Raw genomic sequence first — 25,955 nt, forward strand, 5'->3', positions numbered from 1 at the left:
CCCCAGGCTTCGGAGCTGGGGCAGCGGGGCCCTCATATCACCCTGAGCTGCTGACCTGAGGCATCTGCTCTCGTGAGAGCCTCCTTGTTATAAATTTGGGAGTTTGAGATTTGCAAATGTTAGCCACTGTATATAAAAATAGATTTTAAAAATAATGACAGATTTCTTCTGTAGAGAACAGGGAACTGTGTTCAATATCTTGTAATAACCTTTAATGAAAAAAAATATGAAAATGGATGTACATATGTATATGCATGACTGGGACGTTGTGCTGTACACCAGACAACATTGTAACTGACTGTAATTCAGTTTTTCAAAATAAATAAATAAATAAAGCCACTTTTTTTTTAGCACTGTTTATAGTTGTGCATTCACACATTGATTGAGAGCAGGTCACACAGTCAAGTCTGCCGGGTGGTAAAGTAATCCCTCATCCTGGACTATTCCTAGCAGGCAGGGCCTGTGCAGTCGTGTAACAGTATTTCCAGAACCTGCACACAGATTTGGGACTGAAGCTACTTTAGTACTTGAAGGGTAAATGCTCTCAATCACTTTAAATTTTTTCTTAATTGTTGAAAAACCACAAAATAAAGCCTCTATTTTCAGTGTGACAAAGTCTCAAACTTAAAGTGCATGTTTCTATCTACCTATATTTTATTTCTAAATTTTTCACATTTATAGTACCAGTAGAATGTTTTTTGGGTTTTTTTGTTTTTGTTTTTTTTATGAGACAGAGGGGCAGTGGCGTAGAGGACTTGCTATGTAACTCAGAGCATCAGAGAGCTAGAAAGAAGCTTTGATGAAAACCTCTAGATGGTGACAGATGCCACCTCCTGAGAGGCCAGCGCCACCCGCCTGTTCCCCCTCTGCACCGCCTGGTGTTTCCTGTCACGCTGCCCCTTCTGCGGGTCGTCTCACCCATGGTGAGTTCACACACTCACCTTCCCTGATAGACTCGCGGGGATTTTTCTGCTCTCCTCTTGGGCTGGATCCCACCCCTTGCCATGACAACAGATTCCCACCTTCTGTTCTTTGCCTTTTTAAAATCAGTGTCCACCTCCATCGTGGAGCCTCTCACAGCTCTGTGTTGCTCTTACCTTCACTGACTGCCAACAACAAAGGTAGCTGAACTGTGGTCTGCCCTTTCTTACACTTGGCCTACTCACCTCCAGTCTCTGAGTTCAGGATTTCATTTTCATTTTTCATTGGTTGATTGGTTTGCAGGTTTGTATATTTATTAATTCATTCAACAAATACTACTTGAGAAATTACTTTGTACCAACTACAATTCTAGAGGTTGAGGGTCCTGATAAAGCCTGGAGTGCCTCTTCTGTTCTTTTGTAGGTCCTGCAGTTGCTCCAGTTACTTTCCTTTTTAAAAATCTGTAAAATGTCTCTTTTCTCACTTAGATTTTCTTAAGTATTTAACTTTTATGTTTTATATTCTCATGTTCCCTGGTACCTGGCACCCATAGTAGGCATTTGTGTCATTGGTAGTCACCTACTGAAATCCTTTTATTTTGCAAATGGATAAAATTGAAGCTCAGAAAGAATGACTTAAGAAAATATAACTAGTGGATGGCCGGAGTGGAAATGAGACCTGGGACTCCAGGTCTTTCCACTGGCCTATTATAATTTGTGTTAGTCTTACTTGCCTGAATGTAACACGTTTTCCATTCAAGAAGCATTTATCGAGCACCTTCTGTATGCAGAGCACTCTGTGAAGCAATCAGGAGCTGGAAACATGAGTGCATCACCTCAAGTCCTGTTCAGAAGGCAGTGGAGATGAAGTACATATCAGTACTATTTCTGCTCCCCCCGCTGGGCTCATATGCTCTAGTGTGTAGCCCCTCAGCCTTGGGAGTTTGGGGGCAGTTGATTCTTGTTGTGAGAGCTGTCGTATGCAGTGGGGGGTGTTGAGCAGCGGCCCTGACCTGGCTGCTGCGGGCTCTGTGAGGCATGCCTTGTAAACCTTTCCAGGGCGTCGGGCACCTTATCTGACAGGAGAGTTCTCTGAGGCCAGCTTTAGCGCTTTATGAGGTCTTAACAAAGAGTTTCACACTTGCACCCTTGGTTTCATCTTTAGACCTTGTTTCTCTGACCGACTCTTCTACTTGGTCTTTGCCGGAAAGCGGTGTCTTAATGCTTCGTTTGTTGTCTGGAGAGGAGGAGGGAAAGATGTCTTTTCAAGCCCAGTGAGTCCCAGCATCTTCGTGCTGAGCGGTTCTTCCTTCCGCTTTGCGCCTTTCTTTCTACGATGAGTAACGAGTGAGACCAGGCAGCGCCCTCAGCACAGCCAGGCCGACTCTTTGGCTGCATCACCCAGTTTATCAGGTACCTTTCCTCCTTTCCAAACAACTAGAGGCTGCCGCGTTGCCGCTATAGAACAGGGAACCTCTTCTTTCCATTTTCCTTACGATGCCTTCCACACTTTGATTTCCACCCTCACTGGCAGCCTCGTGGGCTGTCTTGCTAAGCGTCTCTTCCGTACCCGTTAGTCTGTCACTGAGGCTCTAAGCAAGGCCCTCCCAGTTCTGTCCAGTCCCACAGGCACCTCTACCACATGCTTTATTGTTTTTTAGCAACAACCCAGTTTCAGGTATCAACATCTGTGTTTGTTATCTATTACTACATAACAGATCAACCAGAAGTCATGACCGGGAACAGTTACCATGTATTTCATAGTTGCCGCATATCGTCGTGTGGAGGCCTGGCTAGGGCTGGGGTGTCCATGCTGGCCCCTCTCCTTATGAGTCTCTCCTTGGGACTGCCTGAATGTCTTCTCTCCAGAAGATTCTTCCCCCAAAGCAGACAGTCCAAGAGAGAAAGGAGATGTGTTAAAGAATTTGCAGATTTATTTTCAAAAGCCCCGCAATCCATATGCAGCTCCCCAGGTTTCCCAGACGACCTGCTCCGTTCTGTCCAGGTGGAAGGGGAGATGAAGGTGGGGCCTGATAGGGGTGCCGGACAGTGTGTGAATTTCACGGTCACACATCACTTCCATTCTCAGCCCATGGGCTGGAGCCCACATGGCCACAGCTAACTGAAAAGGAAGCTGGAAGGTTAAACCTGCCGTGTGCCTGGAGAAAAGAGTAAGCAGATTGGGCTGAGTAGGGAGAAGGGTGAAAAACATGCCCCGAAGTAGGGAGGCAGGAATCAAGAGTGTCTGGTGAGCTGTCACCCCGTGTCCAATTCTTCCTCTCTGGTCTTTGCTTGATTTATTCAGTTGTTTCAAAAATAAAGCAACAAACCAGAGTAAAGTGTTATAGTTAGTTTGGTGTTTAATAGTATTCTAGCGACTTTCCATCAGCGTGTTTTAAGTTTTGGATGAATGCTTGTTTTGGAATTCTGTTTGTGAAGGATGGACATGCATCAGTTGTTGGCCCTACAAGTCCTCCTGTGCTTCTCCGTCCTGCTGCGCGAGTATAAACCTTCACCAAGGGCTTCACGTTTTCCCTTGGGGCATCTTATTGAATGCTTGCATCTTCAGTAATTCATCTGGGCCCAGTGCTTTGTCTGTTTTAATACTTGTAATTACCTAATTATGTACTATAATGCCGTGACAAAGCCCTTTGTCATTTCACTCTTTTCTTAACCCTTTTCTTGCTGAGGAAATTTCTTTTTATCTCTCTGTTGTCTGAGGAGCTCTTCATTTTAGACAGCCCGGATATTTGCCTAGCGTCCCTTTACTGTCTGTCTGTATTGTGACAGACCACGGGTCTGTTGGATGCCTTTCTAGCTAACTCCCCTCAGGTACCTGGCTTCCCAGTTCCTGGGGCTCCAGAGCTGGTGTTTAGGTGCCCTCCGTCCTCAATTCCTGATTCATTCCATACACTGCAGTCACAGGAGGAGATATCCAAAAGGCAAAGAGTGGAGTCTGGTTGACATAGACTACGTTTGTGACAGAATTAGTGCCACTTGTCGTTCATAGATCTTCGATGTCCACAAATATCCATGGACAAATGTAATAGAAGTCAACAATAGTTTTCAAAATTATAGTGATGTGTACTTCAGGATAACTAAAAATCAATGAGAATAAATTTTTCCTTATGTATTTTAGATAATAATGAAAGAAAAAAATGATAGTCATAATCTCACCATTTGACAACCTCTAATGAATTAGTACATCTAGGCAGTGATCATCGATCATCATAAAAAGAGAGATAAGCTAAAAATATATGCCTCCTGATGGAAGCACACAGCACCAACTGTACCAGTCATCTACTGCTGCACTGTAAACTACCCCAAAGCTTAAAGCAGCAACAGAACTAATTTTGTTGGTTAATCTACAACTTGCGTGGAACTGAGCGGGACAGTTCATCTCTGTTCCACGTGGTGTTGGCCAGGCCAGCTGGAAGGTTGAGGACTGGAATCAACTGAAGGCGCGTTCACTCTCTGGTCTGGCTGTTGAAGCTGGCTCTCAGCAGAGACCTTCTGCAGCTGTGGCCAGAACACCTTCCCACGGCTCCCCTCCCTTGTAGCTGCTTGACGCCCTGGCAGCAGGGCGTCTGGGTTCCATGGGTGCCTCCAGATGGACAGGCAGACGGAAGCCCTGTCACAGCATCACTGGCTGTGTTCTCCTTGTGAGAAGCTCGTCACTGAGGGCAGCGCATATTCCGAGGGAGAGAAGTTTGGCTCCCCCACCTGTAAGGGAGGAGTGCGGAAGGATTTGTGAGCGTGTACTAAAGCCATCATACCGCCTGTGAAGGAATTTGTTGAAAGTTGAACCTGAATCTGATGAAGCCTCTACGTGTACCTACCAGTTCACAGAGGAAATACAACAGGAAGACAAATGTGACAAATAACAAGATGGAGGAACAATAAGTAAAATTCAGAATGTGGGAAGTTCCTACAGGGTGAAGAACCAAATACACTGTGAGACAGTGAGAGGGATGGAGAGGGAGGGAGGGAGGGAGGAGAGTGAAAGAGCCTTAAGAGACACATATCAACAAACTGCAATGCATGGGTGCTTCTTGGATCTTGATTTAAGCAAACTGAAAAAATATAGGGAAATTTGAACATTAGATATTCAATTAATTATTTTTATCAGTTGTAGTGTTAAAGTGATACTATGGTTATGTTTTTAAAGAGTCTTTATCTTCTAGAAATACACACTGCAGTATTACAGATGTAATGATGTCTCAGATTGCTTCAAAATGTCACATCAAGGGAGGAGTGCACACAGGACAAGGGTTGATCGCTAGCGAGGCTGGGTGATGGGTATCCTGGGGTCCAGTCCACTGCTGTCTCTTCTTTATGGGTGGTTACGATGAAAACTATATTGCCTACGAATTTGGGGTTATTTCACAATACGGAACAAAACCCACACCTCAGACTTTTATGTCTCTGGATATCAGTGTGCAGTATGTAAAATTTGTCTAAATATAAAGTACCTCCGTACATCTTGAGAGAGAAACTGCTGTATTTTAAATATTGATCAATTAAGTTAAAACTGAATTAGCACTTTTTTTTCCCTTTAATAAAAAGCCGGTATTAGTCTAAATCTCACTGTGGAATACTTTAGTATTACTTTTCTCTTTGCTTTTTATCTCTGTCTGAGTTTCGTCCTCACCGGTTTCCAAATTCCCACTTTTATTTTTGGCCAAATGCAGAAATTACTCCTCTTGGACTTTCATTTTCTAATAATAACGGAATTTGTCTTCAGTTCCTATCTGTTCTGATTTTTTTCTCCTTTTGCTTTTCTGTCAGATATTTTGGCTTGAACGAGTCATAAACATCTCTAGTTTCAGTTCTAAAATTTTTCTCTATCTCGTATTTAATGAATTTACTACCATTTCTCTTTTTTGCATGAAACTGTAGTGTCACTATTGAGTTTTCAAAATCTTAACAATTACTGAATCCACCCTGAGTCTGTGTTCTCTGATGTTTGTTATTGTTTCAAAAGCAGATTTGCCTTTGCAGTGATATTTGGGTTAGGCTGATGTTCAGATTACCTGCCCTGACTCGACACCAGATGTCAAGGAAGCTATTTTGAACCTAAAAACATATCATCAAAAACTGATTATCACTGTTCCCAGAAAAGCTAGTCACTACTTTTCTCCCTTTTATTTCTGATTCCTGTAGATGGAATGCCTTCTCCTTTGAAGGCTGATAGTATGACAGTCAAGTATTTGTTGTAGGAAATATGTTTTTATTTAGGTTTGTTCATCAACCTGATGACTGAGGTTTTTCTGTGTAAATCTAAATTCATGGAATTTTACCTAAATACATATCTCTGACTCATTTATGCTCAAATAGCAAAGCAGTTGGAAAGTCCTGCCACCTTGCTAACTACCCGGACACACCACAACAGGTATTCATCTCTCTGCCCCAGTCTTCCTCACCTGTTACCTTCTGAGCTATAGACTCTGCTAAAAATGTCTCTGAATGTCAGTTCTTTTTCCAGTTATTTTTCTGAACATAGCATTAAGTTTTGTTTCTTTTTCAGAACTTTTCTGAAACCTTTCTACTTTACTTGTTTAATGCTGTGGATTCTACATCAGAATTTAGGGAACAAGTCATACTTTTCTAGAAAAGAGGATATCACGAAAAGTTCATTAAATTGGCACGTTAGCATTGTGGAGTAGAATTGTAGATGGTGTGCTGTCTTGTAGATACGCTGTGTCTGCCTAATACACGTTTTCAGTTGATTGGGTATTTGCTAAAAGTGGGTAATTTAGATTATCTACCTGCAATTTAATTCTTGTAGATCTCTGGTTTTTAATCTTGCAAGTGGTTAGTATTTAGTGCGCATTTAAATGCAACTATGAACTGGTATGTAATATAATTTACATTTTTAGTATTTAGGTATTAAACTCTTACTGTCTAGTTCCCGGATATTTGTTACAAAGTGAATGTTGTAGTTTTTAGTACTTTCTCTCATAATCCACACATGGAATTGGATTGCATGGAATTCGGTAGTGCCATTGTGCATGGAAAATTTCCAAACCATAGTTAAGGAAGGGGACACACAAAGTCATTGAGCCATGTAATCAGTCCACATTGCATGTCAGAAAGCCCACTTCAAGACGGGGCTAGATTTAAATCATCAAATGAGGAAGAAAGGGAAACAGTTTCACCTCCGAAGGATTATTCTATTTTTACTTTAGTGACTAAGTTTTCCCAAAATTTCTTTTCAGCAATTAGTAGCTACTTACCTGTCTCTCATCCTGATTACTCTAACTTGGGATATTTGAGTTTCTAAAGCCTTTAACAAATTTCTTTTGTCCCAAATAAATTATTTAATACATTTTTATGTTTCTTTCCTCCTTCAGTGCATTCATTTGACATCTTTCTGGAACTTCCTTGGCTTCTATGATACACTTATTATTACTTTGAACCTACTTTGAATAATTTTCTTTTTCTTTAACAGCTAAGGTCACTGGTGCCTAGTCAGACTCCTCGGCCTGAGTTTGGGCTGTCCGGAGGGTCACCACATTGAGATTTGTGCGTAGATTTGAGATAACCTTGCTCAGATCCATGGGTCGTTCATTACTGCCCCACTGCAGTAAGAGAGACTTCCTTGCTGCTAGCGAAAAGACCAGATATTTATGTCTGGGGACAAATTGTACAACCAGGGGATTTTAAACAGAAGTCAGATGAACAGATTGAGATAAAGTAGGCTCCAATTTATTATAAAAATTAGGAGCAGAAAAGAGTTGCTTCACAAACCACTAGCATAGTTCACCCAAGAGCCCGGCCTGGACTGGAGAGAAAGTTGTAACTGTCACTGGGGGGAAGAGGATCAGAGTGAAGCATGAGACAGCGGAGGTCCCCAGAAATTGGAGGCAGAAAGCTGTTGTAATATGAAGCAGAGCACCCCTGGCCGCTCTTTGAAAGACTCTTGCACAGTCATTTCTGTCTCGGTGATGCCCCGGGCATCCTGTTTAGGTACTCTTCCTCTTCGGTCCCTCACTTACTGTCTTATTTTCTAGTTCCAAAGCCACTCAGTTCGCATCTTTATCTCCTAGAGTACCTACCAGTGCTCAGAGACTAGCAGTGACCTTTCTTCCTGAAAGTCCCGCTCTTGGTGCTTTCACATCGTCTCATCTTGATCACAGGATCAGGATGATTATCCCTACTTAATAGACTGCCTCCAGGTCTCACAGCTCGCGATTCTGCAACAGGAATTTGAACCCAGGCTTTTCTCCTTGGGTTTGTGATGCTTCTGTTTCACTTCAGTATAATGTCCTCTTATCTCCTTCCTGTTCTCTCTCCTCTTTCAGCCCTATTCCCACCTGGAGTTACTGAAATATTATTTTCTTTGTTATTTCCCTATTCAGAAATGCAGAGTCACTCTCTTGTTTTTCCCCAGTTGTAAATACTGCACTCAGAGCTCTTTCCAGACCTCCCGCCATTTCTTCTGTCCTGATGTCCTGCTCCCAACGGGGAGTGCTTCGTGGAAGTACTTTTCTTTGGCACTACTAGTCACCCTACTCGGCTCTACATTTGGAGTATCTGTGCCTTTGTCTCTTTCCTTGAAATGTTCCATGTTCCTCTTCTCCTAAAAATTCTTGTTCAAACCTTTTGTGATTGGACCCATTTGACAGCTTACTTCTAGGTGACATTCCTCTTCCCTTATAGGATCACCTCTCGATATTCATGAGGGATTGGTTTCACGGATAACAAAATCCGTGGGTGTTCAGGTCCCTAATATAAAATGGAGTAGTGTCCTCATAGAATCTGCACACCCTCCTGTGCACTTCAGGTCCTCTCTAGATTTCTTATGCTGCCTAATGCAATGTAAATAATCGCTGGCTGCTGGCAAATTCAAGTTTTGCTTTTTGGAACTTTCTGGATTTTTTTTCCCCAAACATCTTTGATCCATGGTTGGTTGAATCTACAGACACGGAACCCATGGATCCACAGAGCAGGCTATATATTTATTGTTTATTGCATTGCTGTGTATTTGCTCTTTGGGTCCTTGCAATTGTACATTCTTGCATTATAAACAAATGTCTAAGCTCCTTTCAGGTGGATATTCGGCCCTTTTTTTTATTTCACATTACCTCAAAGCACCTGGTAATATTTTGGATACAGAGATCATTTAAGCAACATTGACTAACTTACTCCATTTGAAGTCTGTGTTTTAATCAGATAAAACTAGTGGTGTGGTCATACATAATAATTTAAATCCTGATATTTGCATCCAAAAAAAAGGGATGATTTCTTCAAAATGTTGATACTTATAAAAATCACATTTTACATAGTCCTCAAAACCAGTGAGGTGAAACAAAGCAATCCCCCACCCCAAATGCACAGGCTCAAAGACTGTTGCTTTCACCACGCAATGGCTTTAGGCAGATGAAGACCCTTGAAATCGTCAGATGGTGAAGGGTGTCATTTCCCTTGTGGTATGGTGGCTTCCCTTTCCTCACCCTTTTGTCTTTAACACATCAGTCCCACCCATGGCATACGTTGCATGGCAAACGCAGACTTGAACTAAAACCTGGAGCAGCCCTCGGCACCTCTCAGAGATGAGAGTCTGAGGGTAATTCTTGGAATTGTGCTAGTCAATTTCAATCCTGTGTTTTCTGTTTTTCAGGTTTCCTGAAATGCAGTTTTTCCAACAAGAAAATGTGAGAAAAATTCTTACAGATGTTCTTTTCTGTTATGCTAGAGAAAACGAGCAGTTGCTTTATAAACAGGTAATGAAAATATCGTACAGGTGGCATCCATTGACTCAAAATTTTCCATACAGCTTGACAAATGATAGAGCAATAATGTAGCCTTTATTGTATCCAGAGCTGCATCATAATAGTCACGCAATCAGAGAGCGGCTCGTCAGCTGCCTGGCGAGAAAAGTGAGCTCCTCGCAGCACGTCTGCCTCCTCCTTATTGGGAGACATTCCACCAAATTGTCTCCTACAAGGCATTCAATCTTTTCTTTCAACTTTTGGGAGTTTGTTTATAAACAGCATCTTTGAAGGCAATCTAGTAATAAAACTTTTCAGAGTTGCAGATATAAATATTGTTTCTAAGCACTGCATTTATAAATATGTGACATGCCATGTAGAAAATAATCAGGTGTCCTTTTGCTCTTTAAAATTCACCAGTAACGTAGCTTCAGAAAGTTCCTTTCAACTTTTTGAAATTTATATGATATTCTTTGTGATCCTGATGTTTGATTCATCTCATTACTAACGTATATTATTGGATTGTGTTTGCTCTTTTTGAAATGTAAATTGTTCAGTACATAAAGAAATGTCTAGGTTTCTATTTAAGCTTATAGGGCTCCAATAAAAATACACAAATTGCATATTTCTATGGGTTTCTCAAAATGCATATTAAGTGGAAATTCAGACACTTATTAATTCTCTAACAATCCAAAGTTGTGATGTCCAGCTGATAACCACCAAAATTCAGTGTATTATAACAAAAAAACTTGCATGGTGAGAGCAGTATACTTAATTTGAGATAAACTTGATTCACTTAAAGATAATAAACCAAGTCATATTACAGTTGTCCTTAATAACATATTTGTTACTATATACATTGGATACCCAAGGGAACTAACTTTGTCTTAGATTTGATATTAGTAATATATCTTTATATTAATCACATGGTGATAACTAGCTTTTAGAGTGGAAAAAAAAATACCCTATTTATAATGGCAACCAAAACTATCAAGTGTCTAGAAATGAATTTAACAGTATTGGAACAAAAGTTATATGAAGACAGCTGTAAATGTTATTGAAGGATAAAAGGAAACACTGAATAAATAGAAAATTGATGGTGTGTTTTTAGGTGGGAAGATATTAAGTAAAACTATTACTTCTTCCCAAATTACTATATAAATGCATTACCATTCCAGTGATAATCTAAGTGAGACATGTGGTTTTTAAAAACCAGACACAGTTGTTTTTCATTTAATGCCAAAAAGGTTTACAGTAATTTTACTGAAGATAATATAGCTTAGTGGTTAAGAACACTGGGTCTAGACTCAGAGGCCTATGTTTGAATCTCAACTCTACCACTTATTAGCTGCACAATCTTAGGCAATCTTGCTTAGCTTTTCTTATCCTCAGTTTCGTTGATGAGAGCAATGATAGAATTGACTTTGTAGAGTCAGAAGCATAGAGTGCTGACTGAGAGCTCACGTTAGTGCCAGGGGCAGTTATCATTAGTTATCATCATAGTCAGTGTTAGATATGCTGGAGTCGCCACAGAATTTAAGGGAAGGGGAGAGTGGCCCAGGGACATATGAAAGCTCTGATAACTGTTCTGTTGATCAAACCAATGAAACAGGGATGTGGGAATTGAGAAATAGATCAGTGAGACAAACGAAGAACAGGTCCAGTTACAAGTGAGATGTTAATGTGACAAGCCAGGGCATTTTCATTCAATGGGAAAAGGATATGGGCTTGCCATATTTGGCTTTGCATCTGGAAAAAAAGATTAACTTAGACCTTTATTGGAGAATAAATTCCAGATAGAGTAAAGATATAATTGTAAAAACTAAAATTACATAAAAATACAATAAAACCATTTAGGAGAATTTTTTATAATCTCAGGGTAGAAAAGGCCTTCCCAAGCAAGTTAGGCTATTCAGATTGGATGCAAAGTTTAGAAGTCAAAAACAAACCAAAGAGGAGACTGGGAGAAAATAAATTTCAATCAGTGTAGAATTTAGGGGGAAGCAAAGAGCAGAAAATTCCATTCAGGATGCCTGAAAGTCTAAGAGCATTATTAACATGCTTTACAGGAAGTCTGGGGGCAGAATGCTTCTGAAGCTTTAGTTCTGTGGCTCGGACTCCTCACCTGTGATCTGTGTTTATTTCTGTTTTTCTGCACTTCTCCTCATGGTGGTGGCTTTTGTCATTAAAAGCCTCTTCATTGTTCCTCTCCTCTTTCTGATTTCATAGTAAAAGATTTGATGATAGCAAATCAAGTCGGAATAAAATTATCCCAGCTTTACATCTGTTTCCTCTTTTTCTCTAGAGAAAGGAAGGTCTAGATTAAGGAAGTCTTAAGATAATGGAAACAAGTTCCATGGACAAGGAACAAAAGCATAGTAACTGCACACGCCATCATTTGTGGTGTATGCCTCCCTTTTATGAGAAAGACTAAACAGCAGTCTGGAAGATCACGTTCTTGATAATTCAGATTAAGTCTATCAGTTACTGAATAGGAAAGTATTATTAACTCACTCCTGGTTATCACCTACTAAGGCTTAAATTACACCCTGTGCACATTAAAAATGCTATAGATTCTTTACATAGAAATGATCCCTTGCTGTAAAAGGACTGTGAATATTTCGCCAGATCAAATTTAAGAGAAAACCTTGAGTTTCATCACAAGCTGTTAAAGCTATTATTTTGTGCTAGGTGACACCCCGTTTAACATCGACCATATTGTTAATAGTTATGGGATTTTATTGAATTAATGAGACTGTTATCATGGAGTAGAATGTCTTGCTGAGTTAATTGAAACTGCAGAGATTATATAAATGGTATTAATGAACTTTGACTGCCTGATGTCTCCGCTTTAATAAAGACTGCTTGGTGGGCTAAATGAGCACAGGCAGATAAAAGAACAGGTTCAATTTTGTGAGCCTACAGGCTGTTGACAAAGGAAACTTTGTTACCTTTATTTTCAACTGGCATGAGTTTGGGGCACAGTGACTACCGCAGATCCAGCGGGGGAAAGGCTGTCAGCAAGCCAGGGTGCCCGCCGGCAGTGTGGGTGCAAGCAAAGCATGCATTTGGGGGACCAGGAAGTACCCTGACAATACATTATTTTTTATGACACTTTGTCAGATTTACAGCATATCGAATTTATGACCGTTCTTTCTAGATACGTCTCTTTTCCCTTAAAGATGTCTATATGCTTGCCACCTCTAAATATTAATCAGGTTTCACTAGTCAAGAATTGAGAGTAAAACCAACAGTCTCTTCCAAGTCTATTTGAGGAAACTATCCCTAGTGTAGTTGGGAGTCAACACTGAATTTGTAAGAGGATGTCTTAATGGTATTCAGGGGGCTCTGAATTTCCATTATACAAAAAGCACCCTTATTTATTGATGGGAAATGTTGAAATATAATTCAGTATTCTTTTCCATTTTGCATATTGTAGTTCAACTGTTGCCATTGTGTTGATAAATGAAATATCAGCCTTCATTTATTCCAAAATGAATGAGTGGTGACTGTATTGACTGGTAGCTGTTTCATTCCTTCAGTCCCTAGGTAGTGAGCACCTTATACGTGCTGAGCCCATAGTAGGAGCTGGGTGTGTGTGTGTGCGTGTGTGCACACTTATGTGTGTGCACATGCACACATGTATCAGTTGTCCCAGTTGATAAGTGTATAGCACTTCTATGCTTGTTTTGTTATTGTGTGTCTTGCCACGTAGACTGCGGGCGCCATCATGGTTAGGAGTTTGCCCACTTCATTTTTGTGCTCCCAGCACATCATAGATGGTTTGTATGTAGTTTTTGGAATAAATGAAGGTGAATGGTGCATGAGCAAATGGAGAATCCAGAAAGAGTAGTGTCACAGAAGCTAGAGGGACAAGAACGTTTAAAGAAGGTAAGAAGAGGCAGTTAGCAAGAGCTCCTTCTTATTAAACCAGCCGTAGTCAGTGAGAAAACACAGGGAGGGGAAAAAACTGATGGGAAAAGTTCATTCGGAAGATCACTGCCACCAACACCAACGAAAACCTAGTAATAAAACTAATAAAAACTATGCAGGTCTACACATTTTTGGACTGGAATATCTGGTGGTGTTAAAAAATCCTTCTTACAGTTAAATCTAATGCAATGGCAATAAAAATTGTAGTATTTTGTTTAGTGTTTTATGTAACTAAATGTTACCGAAGTTAACTTGGATGAAAAAAATGTTAGCATAGTCAGAATGATTTTGAGAAAAAGAACAGAAAATATGAAGAAATGAAATATTTTATAATTCAAGTCATTACAGTGCTAAAGTTCTTGTTAAGAGTATATAGACCGATGGAATACCAGTAAAAACTCAGGGAAAAAAAGAGCTAAATATTCAGTTTATGATAAAGATGACGTTTCAGAACTCTTGGGAGAAAATGGATTATTCAGTAAATGATGATTATTCAACAGATTAGTTTAATTCCTTGAGAGAGAAAAAAATACATGTTTGTTTATTCTTCAGGGCAAAGTTAAATAATTCATTGTAAAAAAGGAAACTATATATTTAACCTAATATTAATATGAGGAAGTCTTTTTAGGCATGAAAGCAAAACAAGAAACCATGAAGAATGAATGAAAGATATGACTATTTTAAAGTATACAGCTTCACAATAAGATATATCCTCAAAATTAAAAGACAAATGATAAACATGGGAAAGTATTTGTAAGAAAAGTGACTAAAGGTTAATATTCTAAATTGGTAAAGAATAATTATAAATCATCAGGAAAAAGGAAGATACTTCATCAGGAGAAAATGGACAATTCATTACATAAAAATGGCCAATAAAATGTGTTCAATATCACTAGCATTTAAGTTAAAACCACCATTTGATGGTGAAACTTGACAGGATTTAAAAAAAAAAAAAAGACAAATATAGGTAGGGATGTGTGAGATGGTGATTTTTATGCCCTAAAGTGAGGGAATTCTTCCTGAAGGGCAGGTTAATTGTATATACCAAATTGTATGTATATCTTAACAAATGTCTTAACTACCCAGGAATCCTACTCCTGGGGACTTTATCCTAAGGAAATCATCAGAAATGAAGCAAAAGATTACCAGAAGGAGTCTATCACAGTTTTAAATTTCTTTCTTTTCTTTGTTTAGGCCCTTCCTTCCTCCCTCCTTCCTTCCACCCTCCCTTTCACCTCCCTTTTTTTTTGTTTTTTTCTGCTTTTTGTTTTTGCTTTTCTGCAGTTCTCTATAATAACTGTTACCATGATGACTAAAATGATGGCACTTGGTCTTTGGAATAACTTGAGCTTATTCCTGGAGAGTGAGTGCCTCATGATGATTTTAAAGCACACCAGCAGCGCTGTTCCCACTCTTTCTGGGTCTCTCCCGTGTTCCCCTAAGGAACAGTCTTTTCAAGGTCTGTTTAGCAGGGGTTGGTTATCTAAAGAGACTGAAGTGCTATGTGGTAATTTGTCCTAAATTACAAGTAAGTTGTCAATGGATCATGAATCATTTCGTAAAAATGTCATTAAGTCCTTCTAAGTCAAGGCTAGCGATAACTTACAAATGAACTCCGGCAGCGTTTACTTTTGTGTGGCTTTATGACAATAGCCGGTGTCCTGTGAGCAGCAGAGAGCTGCTAGACTGGGCAGAGGCCAGTATCACTGTCCTCTCGTCGCAGGGGGTTTCTCTCATTCCACCAGGAAAATCAGTTCTCTCTGCTTTTGTGCTTTATTGTTATTTCCTGTAAAGGTGGGGTTTTGTCTTGTCTTTTTCTAAAAGATCATCTGTACGCAAAAGGAAAATAGTAATTTACTCCCTCTAAGAGGCAGCAGAGAATGTAGTCTATTTTTAACTTGCTAAAATACATTTTTTGATGCCTAAGTAGGGAAACAATCTTCATTAACAAGGCAGGTCACTGTCATGAACCACCTCGTTTCATCTCAGTAACAGATGAAAAATGCATTTTTATAAAACCCTTTGAAAGACATCTTAGTAACTAATACACCTTTTTGTTTCTGTATCTATTCATGAAATCCACAAGTGAACACCAGTATAAGGAAAAAGAAAATCGTATGGGTGAAATCACTAAATAAATTCAAAAGTAACCTTATAGTTGAAGTTGATAGGAAAAAAATCATAGTCATCTTCTGCTTAAACATGTTGAAAATCCTACTTTAAAAACTTTGTTTTCTCTCATACCTGCTAAAGGTTGTTTCTCTTATTATCCAACATTTCCAGCTAGCTGACTTCAGCACTTCCTAAATCTACAGACATCCTGATTTTGAGCCATTATATAATGAAAACATTGGCTGTAATTTCCTTAGGTCTACAGTTCTCAGTTGCCCTTCTTACTGCAGATCTTTACACTGTAGCTCATGATTATCATTTGCATGAATGAAATTCATATTTATGAGCACAGCTCCTGAAGCAACTGACAGGTGCAAGGTTGTCTACCATGCCAATTTATTGTCTGTTGTGTCATTTAAAAGAGAACTGCTCCCCATGTTTTTAAAGAAGAATGCGTGCTGTGGCTGAATTGGAGTCAAATTCTAAAAGGACATAAAATCGCATTTTGTAGCTTCTTCTGTGTATGCTTTTCTGTATAGTGTGGAAGTGCAGGTGGTGGAATCAGCTGCAGAAGCTCTCAGCTGGGCTGGTCCTGTCCACCCGCCACTCTTCGTTGTCTGTTTCAGGGCATGCATGAGCTGCTGGCCCCGATCGTCTTCACCCTGCACTGTGACCACCAGGCCTTCCTTCACGCCAGTGAGTCTGCGCAGCCAAGGCAAGTCGTGACATAAGCCCCTCTATTTTTTCAGCCCTGCTGTGATCTTTTTCTCACCTCAACATCTAGTCCCTTGAAAGTATTTCATAAATTGTAAACATTTGGTTGTGTTTCATGCGGCTGGCTGTTCATTCCACTCACTAATTGTAATCCCACTTCAGCTATGGGGCAAATTTGGAATTGTAAACATCTTAGTAGACCTTAGGGCTGTACCAAAGGACGTATAACTGATGGATCAAGAGGAGGAGATTGTTGTTGTAACGGCAAAGTGCTAATGATGGTTAACATTCATACGTACTGTCCTCTCGTGACCCATCTTTCACTGCAGGCTGGGAGAGAACCTTTACCTGCGAGATACTTTCTCCTCACCAGAGTTGACTCAGTTCAGTTCATAAATAGAGCAGTTCCACAAAGAACCCCAGTCTTTAGACAGACAAAAATGACTTCTCATGTTTTTGAAATATGTTAATTTATTATTTCCAGAAAGTAATGTTAATTGTAATGAACTTAGGCCAATTGTTAGAATTTATTCTCTAACTTAAGAGATGCTAACTAGTCAGGCCAGAGAGGCAGCCAGGAAGCATCCTGGAAAGGGAGAGCTGAGGGAATGTAAAACCTCGCCAGGAATATTCCACAGGCTAGCCCATCTCTATGCAGAGAATAAAATCAACACACAGCACTCCATGTGCTTTTCTGTACGATCTTCATTAACCAAATATAGCCATCCCATTTTGCTGAGCATATATTAGGGTATTTGTCAAATTAACTTGCTTACTGTATTACAGAGTAGTATTCTCTTGTTCCTTTTGATTTTTTCTAATTATGCTGAGTTTACTGAATCTGACCTATCGTAACCATACCTTACTTGTCATTGCTTCAGTTATTCTAAAGGGTAAGGGTGAAGTTAGTGTGGGATGGTGTTTTCATGCAGCTTGTCTTCTTTAAAACATATATGCTAACGTATTTCGCAGTAAAGTATACACTGAGAATAGCTTTTGAATGAGTTGGACATGCTTCTATAGCTGTTTCAACCCTTTATAAAGTAAAAGCAACCCTAAAATAGATTTGGAAGAGGTGCTCTCACTGATTAATTGATATTAAAATATAATAAAAGGAGAAGCCATCAAAAGAAAATAATGTTTTGATATGGGATATTTGACTGGTAACTATTAATTTTTGTTTTGTTTTGGACAAGTGATGGATTGTGGAGTAATCAGTTGACTCTAGACCAGGCACGTCTGAGGAGTGTATTGTCACATTCTGTATTCGGTATGTAGAATAATTAGAGAGTTACCTCATTGTGGTACTGACAGGGAGCTAATTTGGTTTTGATCCTTATAGAAAGAAAGGATTTCATTTGTTAATGGAGTTGCTCTTTTTATTAATAAAGGCTTGCTTTTTTTAAATTTACACATTTATGCAAGTGGGCTTGTGAGTATAGAAAAAGGCCACCTCTGCATGTCCTTCAATTAAAAAGTTACACGTGCTGATTGCTTGTATTGCTTTTTTAAGTGAGGAAATGAAAACGCTCCTGAACCCTGAGTACCTGGAACATGATGCCTAGTAAGTACAGAAGCTTGGTTACTTTTACTTTTGATGCCATTTTTACATTAATGGAGGTTTAATATTAGCATTATATTATTTTTCTAATTTTTAGTGCGATGTTCTCCCAACTTATGGAAACTGCTGAACCTTGGTTTTCTACTTTTGAGCATGATGGTCAAAAGGTAAATCTTATAGTGCAGATCTTTTCAATATATTTGAGGGACCAAATGATTTCAGTAAGTAACTTTAAGTTTAAAGTAAGTAAGTTGAAAAACATACGATCAGAGAATAGAAGCTATTATTATTACTATAAAAAATGAAAATATAAGAATACCTGTGGAATAATAAGTTTGAACTGGGGATCTAAATCATGTCTCTAGTAATACTGGCAGATATAAAGAAGTAATATAAAAAATGTCATATAAGTAAGTAGAAACTTTCTTTTATGTGTCTATTTTATGCAGGCAGTATAATTTCTTACTTAAAAATGATTATAAATTTTGAGTGATACGTGCATTTATCTACTTGGTCTGTCGCTACCCCCGTGAGTTGATAGATACTGAATTGCGTAGACAACTCTGTGTCAGATTGGTTGTTTTACTTTGACTAATGCATCACTATTGAGTATATACATTTAGCATCAGTACCATTTATGCTTACTCTCTCTTAACCTTATTTTTTAACTGTAATTTTTTGTGTGAAATAATTAACATACCGTTAACAGTCACCTCTCTAAAGGTACAATTTAGTGGTTTTTAGTATTTTCACAGGGTTGTGCAAATGTCCCCACTCTCTAATGTCAAAACATTTCCAACACCCCCAAAGGAAATCCTGTACCCATTAGCAGTCCCTCCCTTAACCCCATTCCCCAGAGCCCTGGCATCACTGGTACGCTATCTATTTCCTGGATTTGCCTTTTCTGGACACTTCATATAAATGGAATCATATAATATGTGGCCTTTTGTGACCAATTGTTCACATAGCATAATATTCTCAGCATTCATTCATGTTGCAGCAGGTGTCTGTCAGTACCTCATTCCTTTTCACAGCCAAATAATGTTCCATTGCCTGGATATATACTACATTTTATTTTCCATACATCCATTGGTGGACATTTGGGTTCTTTCCACTATTTGGCCATTAAGAATAATGTTACTGTGAACATTCGTGTACAAACTTTTGTGTGAACATATGTTTTCAGCTCTCTTGCTGTATCTCTAGGGGATGGGATTGCCAAATTAACTGTCATTTTAAACAAACATATATGCTAACTTAGAGGTCATTATGGTCTTTTCATTGTTATTACACAATAATGGGAAAATTGTAAAATATTCTGACAAGGGATGTTGTTAAGAGTGTTTGGTATATTATTTTCTGTACAACTAATTTCTTTTGTATTGGTATAATTGAATGCATCCTGGTTAGAAACCATGCATTGCTCAGTCACTTCACTCCATCTCTTAGAAAATGAAATGACTATCTAATGCTTTTTATGCCTTTGCTCTAGGTCAGGGCAAACTACTGCCTGCAGGCCAATTTGACCTGCCATCTGTTTTTGTACAGCTTGTGAGTTAAAAATGGCTTTTACATTATTAAATGGTTGGAAAAAATATCAAAAGAGAAATAATGTTTTGTGACATACGAAAATTATCTTGAGTTCAGATTTCCATGTCCATAAAGAAAGTTTGGTTGGGATGCAGCCACCCCTGTTGGTTTCCTTGCTGCCTGTGGCCGCGCTCATTACACCAGCAGAGCTGCGGAGCTGCAGCTCAGACCGTGTGACCTGGAAAGCCCAAAATATTTCCCATCTGGCTCTTCACAGGGAAAGTTTGTCAACCCCTCACTGAGCTGATAAAGTCTTCTTTCAGCAGTACATCAGCATGCTACATTCCTTAAGGGTTATTGGAGGGGAAACTTGCTGTAAGCACGTGTGATGAACTGCTTTACGTTTTGGAACAATAAATCCATGTCCTTGGCAGGTGATGGGATGAAGTCCTAGGCTTATGGGAGCATCACATTTTGAGCAGAGTGCTTGAATACATTTAAATACCGACATCATGATCATTTTATGCAGTGGCCACTTTGTAGTTTATAACTGATTCACAGTATCTGAGAAACTGAGTAATAAAAATGTGAGGGCCGCCATTTTTCAGGTTCACTTATTCATGTTGCTGTCACGAAATCAAGTCATGAAAATGGCTTAGACAACACAATGACATTTATTTTACCAGTGTCACATGGATGTGACCTCTGAGAAATCATGTTTATTTGCATTTACCAGTGCATAATATATTCCTAAAAAACATATTTAATGAATCCCTTTTTTATCCTCCCCTTTTTATTCTGTTTCATGATTCTGTCATCTTTTTAAAAAGAAGTTCAAGAAATTAATATATCACTCCTTCATTCAGTTCTTCTAATCCCTTGGAAAGTTCAGGTCTATTCCTACGTGTGCTGCCTAGTTCAGCAACATACTTTTTGTGATAAGACTTTCTCGGTGAAGGAAGCAGTGCATGCATTTATGTAATGGTGTGACATCATTACCCGGCTGCCGTCCTCCAGCAGTTTGTGGCCTGGCACTGATCTGTGGAACGCACTTTGAGAACCACTAATAAGAGTCCCATTTTATTGGTTATCTCATTTGATCGTATTTGTTAAATGCAAATAGCATTCTTTATGATAAGAAATCCTGAAGATAAGGAAGTATTTTACATTAACTCTATCTTTACTCTTTTTTGATTTTACTTTTAGATAGGCTAAGCTATTTATTAGCATTGTAGTTCTCATGAACATTACTTTCAAGTTTTTAAAATTGAAGATATTTTATTACAAGTGTTCTGAGGGGTAATCTTTTCTAACTACAATTGGTATATGACTGTAGTTCTTAGACTACACATGAATCTCTGTTAAGTATTTGAAGAATGGGCTACAGATGCTATTGATTTAATGACAACTCATTCTATTCCAACTAGAAATCAGTAGTATGATTTCATTAAGATAAACATTTTTAACAGATTAATTTAGGATCAGTTCTCTCCAAAGCCAGCAGTTAGACTTTCAGGAGCATGTTTATTGAAGGCCCTTAGAAGAGGGCTACATACAGTGTTCTGTCTTCCATGTGGTTGTTAGAAACCCTGTCTGAGCTCATGCTTCTACCATACACTGCATGATATTCAGCCCACAGGTTTCTGCAGTAAAGAGATTTACCTCTCTCCTGTCTATACAAATTAACGAAAATTAATTGAGCCATAAAAATTAACGTGGTCGTATGTCCTTCAGACCTAAATACACTGGGGCAGACACTGTGGAGAGTCCTAAGGACTGTGTTTCTTTTTAAGACTTGAAATGATCCTGAAAAGACAGCTTCCGGGAAACTTCCACGAACTCCTTCCAGGAAATTTTCCCTGATACACATGCCCCTCCCTCCCCTCTCCTGCACTTTCTACCGACCTGATTAGTCACAGCTCTGATACAGAATTCTGAGGGTTTCCTCAGTGTAGTTTTCCCTCCGGACGACGAGGGCAAGAGCTTTTACCTTCCTTATCTTCGTGCCTCTGAATCTGGTTCAGTAACGGAGGGATGACACTCCCTTTAGAGATCGCACAGTTTAGGAGGCAGAGAATTGGGTGAGCTTGCCATGGCAGAGGAGGGAGAAGACGATAATGAACCAGGACCTGGCACTTGAGCCGAATCTTTAAATGCATCTGGGGCTTCTGGGTGGAAACACCAGGGAGGGGGCTATTTCAGGTCGAAGGTGGCATCCCAGGACCTCTAGAAGCACAGTGAGAATAGAGGCCGTCCAGGTAATGGAAAACCTTGTAGACCTGGTCAAAGAATTTAGATTGATTGTTCTGTTTTCTCCAGAGTAAAAATAGCGAGGAGCTGTTAGGAATGTTTAAGGAGGGCTATCTGGCCTAATCTAACATCTGCTTTAGGTGGAGCACCAGAATTTTGGAAGATGGATATAAAAACAGACTAAATCAGGGGCAGCAAGACCAGGAGGAAAGGAAAGATTAGGGCCCCGAGTCAGGTTGTCACAGTAGAAGAGACGCACGGGAGTCCCCTGAGTGGTTCTAAGGAGCTAAAATTGGCAGATTAGGTGTTCTCGTTGGGGGATGGGTTGAGGTAGGCTTGGGGAGGATGAACGTGCCTTTGAGCAGGAGGTGATGACTCGGCTGTGGGCCTGCTGCATTAGAGACCCCTTGGGAATCTGGGATTCTTTGCCAGCATTGGAGTGTGTGGGAGGCACTCTCGAGTTCTAGGTCTTGAGTACAAATGAGGAAGTCTTTGGAAAAGGGGTTTCAGTTGAAGCCCTGTGTGTGGCTGAGCTCACTCAGGGAATTGCGTGTAAGTAGAGAATAAAACTAAGACCAGGGCTGTAGGAGAAAGCAGCATTCGTGAAACAGAGACAAGAACCTGAATGAGAGAGGTAGACTGACGATGAGTGGTAGGCAGAGAGTCACAAGAGAGATGCTGTGAATCCCAGTATTGGAAAGAGGTGGAAGTGGAGGACCGGACATCGGAAGAAAGGTCAGATGTAGTGTGTTAGGTAAACCCTCAGACTTGAGGGGGCAGTTGAAGTTTACATGAAGACATGGCAAGGAGTGACAGATCTGTCTTTCTTAATCGAGGGCATGGGATGGCAGGAAGGGATGCTGAAGTTGGCCCACAGAGATTTTTTTTTTTTTAAGTCAGCTGTATTTGTGGTCTGGAGAATTTTAAAATATTTATACCCAGCTATTTAAATTGATCAAAAGACAGAGAACATCTTCTCTTCTAGTACTAGTTTACTTTACTTCCTGGCATTTTTTTTTTTTTTATAGTTTTTGAGACCTCAAAGGAAAACCGTTTTCAGTCACTTTTTTTCATGTGGACGCTTTATGCCACAAGAAGTAAGTTTTCCTCCCGGTGTTCCGTTTCGGTACTGGGGCTGCTGATTAGACACGCTGGCCGTGGACAGGTAGACTGGTGGCCACCACTGCTTCTAGCCAGAATCATCTGGTAAGAGTTCGTGTCCCCAGAGAAACTGCTCAAGGGAACACAAGGAGAAAATATTTTAGAATATTTCCTGGCCTTTACGAGCGCAGTCATCTGTACAACGATTAGCATAGAATTCCACATTTTAAGCATTTGTCATGAGATAATTAAAGAAGATGTTGGCTCCTATTTAAACTCCTATTGATAAATACATTCAAGAATGATGTCCATATATTTGTTAATTTCACTGTTCAAATAATCCATGTTCCATTTTTCCTGTTTCTAGGGGAAGGAGACCCTGATGACGCCTATCCCCTTTGCTCGACCACAGGATTTGGGGCCAACAATTGCTATTGTTACTAAAGTCAACCAGATCCAGGATCATCTATTGAAGAAGCACGATATTGAGCTTTACATGCACCTGAACAGACTAGAGATTGCACCACAGATATATGGCTTGTAAGTATTCGTTTAAATCTCAGCATCACCTAATTGTGGTTTCTGGTGGCTTCTGTGTGTTTCAGATTCATAGACACGAGAGTCAGAGCTGTTCCAGCTCCATTTCATGCCATGGCTCCTTTGTGTTTCGTGTGCCAGACTGTGCTCATGGCTTTCGTATATGGTGTTTCCTCCAGTCCCCCCCACCAGCCCCGTTAACTGGGCATCACTCCCTGGTTATGGAGGAGGAAACTAAGGCTTACACTGAGCTTACACGTATTGAACTGTGAAGTCATAGTTCACATCCAGGCAGGCTGGGCTCTATAATCTGCAGAGCCCAGTGCAAAATAAACGCGAATGGCCCCTTTAAAAAATAAGTCAGTGGGAATTTCGAGATGGCAACAGCCAGGCATTAAACTGAGCATTCTGAGAAGGGCAGGGTCACACAGATTGTACACACACGAAGCTAGCCCCGAACCCCAGCATTCCTGCAGATAGTCGTGTTCTTTCCATTTATAGTGTGGTTATCTGGTCTACCCTCAGAAGTGCATTTCTAAAAGTAAGATAAATGTCCCTCACAATGAAAATATAATATATTAACCTTCTTCAGCCAGGTGACTTCTGTAACATGCTATATAGCAGAAGAATGTGGAGCTAGTCACCTTTGGAGGAGGGGAGGGTGTGCACACGCATTCAGTGACTTGCAACGTGAGGCAATTTAGAAAGATAACAACTTTAATAAATGTGCATAGTTATGTAGGGGCACAGACAATAAAAGGTCCTTTAAATCAAAACAGTGCGACATTTGTATCTAGTGCCGGGCAGTCCTTGGTAGATACTTCCTGCAAATCCCATCTCTCAATAAGGAAAGTTGAGAAGATATTCCTGAGATCTATACAGTAGATTCTCATTAAATAAATATGAACTCAGTATTTGAATTAGGGAGACTCTGAAGTCAGAGGATTAGAACCAGAGCGGAGGCTGTTTATTTAGCCCAAAGAAAAGCAGGTCCATGAGTGTTTTCTTTATGTTTTCACGTTACACCGTGTATGACTAATCATAACTCAGCCGTTCTCCTCTGGAAGTCCTGGGCTGTGGTTGACGACGTCTGCCCTCCTGTTTTAACGGTGCTTGTTTCCATCTCTGTGACTTAAGCTTGATTCCGTGGTTGAGAGCAGCTCCGTCACTCCCAGTGGACGTGAGTGCACGTGCGCATCATGGGTACGGGGCAGCGCCATCGGGAACTGATGAATTGACATCATGCTTCTAAGTCCAGCTGATTTGTGTGTGATTATAGAATAAAAAAAAAAATCTAAAATACCAGTGACAAGGTCAGGAGGCTAATTCTTAATTCCTTTCTACTGTGCACTCGAAGACTTGGTTTAGTCAAATACAAAAACCTATTTTATATCCTCAAAAATTGTTGTCTAGTCTAGAAGTTGGTCTTAAATATTGGGGAAAGAGGCTCCTGGTGGATACACTCAGCACTTGTGTGAAACGCTTGTTGCTTGCTGGCTCTCTGACCCAGCTGCTGCTCTCCGTGGCAGTGGAGGGGCGTGGACTTGGCACAGCGATTTATGAGCTTTGTGTTCTAGTTCCTTCTCAGACGTAGTTCCCAAGTGCTCTCTCTTCACCACACCGATCCCTCGAGCTTCCGTGACATCCATCCAGCACCTTCCCAGTAAAATCCCATGATCCATGACCTAACTCCTCTTCCTCTTTTCAACTTTAGTTTTCAGCAGGACTAACAAAATCAAGGCTTGCAGTAACCATAGCCAGCTCAGTTATCCCTTTATTTTTGCATGGAATTTTATCTTCGTTATGTAAATATATATATTTTTTAAACTTTGAAGAAATCACTCTTTCTCTTAATTGGTCGGTACTACATTTCACAGTAGCAATGATTTTACTGACTCATCTCACTGATCAGACTTGATTTTATTGTTCATGTTTGTGAGGCAGTGTGGTTGAATTTCCCTGTTTTGATGCTACCCAAAGCTGTACTACCATCGATGTATTTCCTATTGATGACTGTTAGACTCATATTACTCTCTGGCCCCAAAGAGTCTTATGTAAAACAGCCGTTAGAAGCACAGGCTTTGAAATGAAACAGACCTGTTTAACTACTTTGAGCCTTGGTTTCTTCATCTGTGAAATGGAGATTGAACATAATGGTACCTACTTCAGAGGGTGCCTATGAGAATTAGATCATAATATACAAAACTCATAGTGAGAGCAGCTCCATCATTCCCAGTGGATGTGAGCACGTGTGCGGATCACAGGCGCGGGGCAGCACCGTCAATATTTAGTGAACATTCAGTATATGGTTAGTGCTGCTTTTGGTATCATTATTTGTCATTATCATTACTTAGGATATCATAGCTTTGGGAACATGATGTACCATGCGATTCATGATCTCCGCCAGCTCTGACTGTGGCTTTCTGTGTTTTCTTCACTAAAGGAAACAGCTTCTATTTAAGTGGGAACATAGCTCTCCTTTAGACCAAGGCTGCTAAAGAGATAGTATCGAAGTTGAGAGTAAACTTTTAGAAACAGATCATAGCATTTTGGCACAATAATTTTATGTCCTTGAATCTCATA

General features: G+C 39.9%; 1 protein-coding gene across 7 annotated transcripts in view; it reads left to right on the forward strand.

Moving 5' to 3' along the window:
- The window catches only part of TBC1D5 (TBC1 domain family member 5), a 498,574-nt gene that overhangs the window by 281,209 nt on the left and 191,410 nt on the right, over positions 1-25,955 (forward strand). For all 7 annotated transcript variants that reach the window (XM_032488852.1, XM_032488869.1, XM_032488856.1 and 4 more), the window contains 5 exons: positions 9,544-9,646; positions 16,306-16,394; positions 17,907-17,957; positions 18,052-18,121; positions 23,203-23,375. In XM_032488852.1, the coding sequence (XP_032344743.1) occupies positions 9,544-9,646; positions 16,306-16,394; positions 17,907-17,957; positions 18,052-18,121; positions 23,203-23,375 (486 nt within the window). The remainder of the gene's footprint in view (positions 1-9,543; positions 9,647-16,305; positions 16,395-17,906; positions 17,958-18,051; positions 18,122-23,202; positions 23,376-25,955) is intronic.

This window comes from Camelus ferus, chromosome 1, assembly GCF_009834535.1.
Source record: "Camelus ferus isolate YT-003-E chromosome 1, BCGSAC_Cfer_1.0, whole genome shotgun sequence".
Lineage (NCBI taxonomy): Eukaryota > Metazoa > Chordata > Mammalia > Artiodactyla > Camelidae > Camelus > Camelus ferus.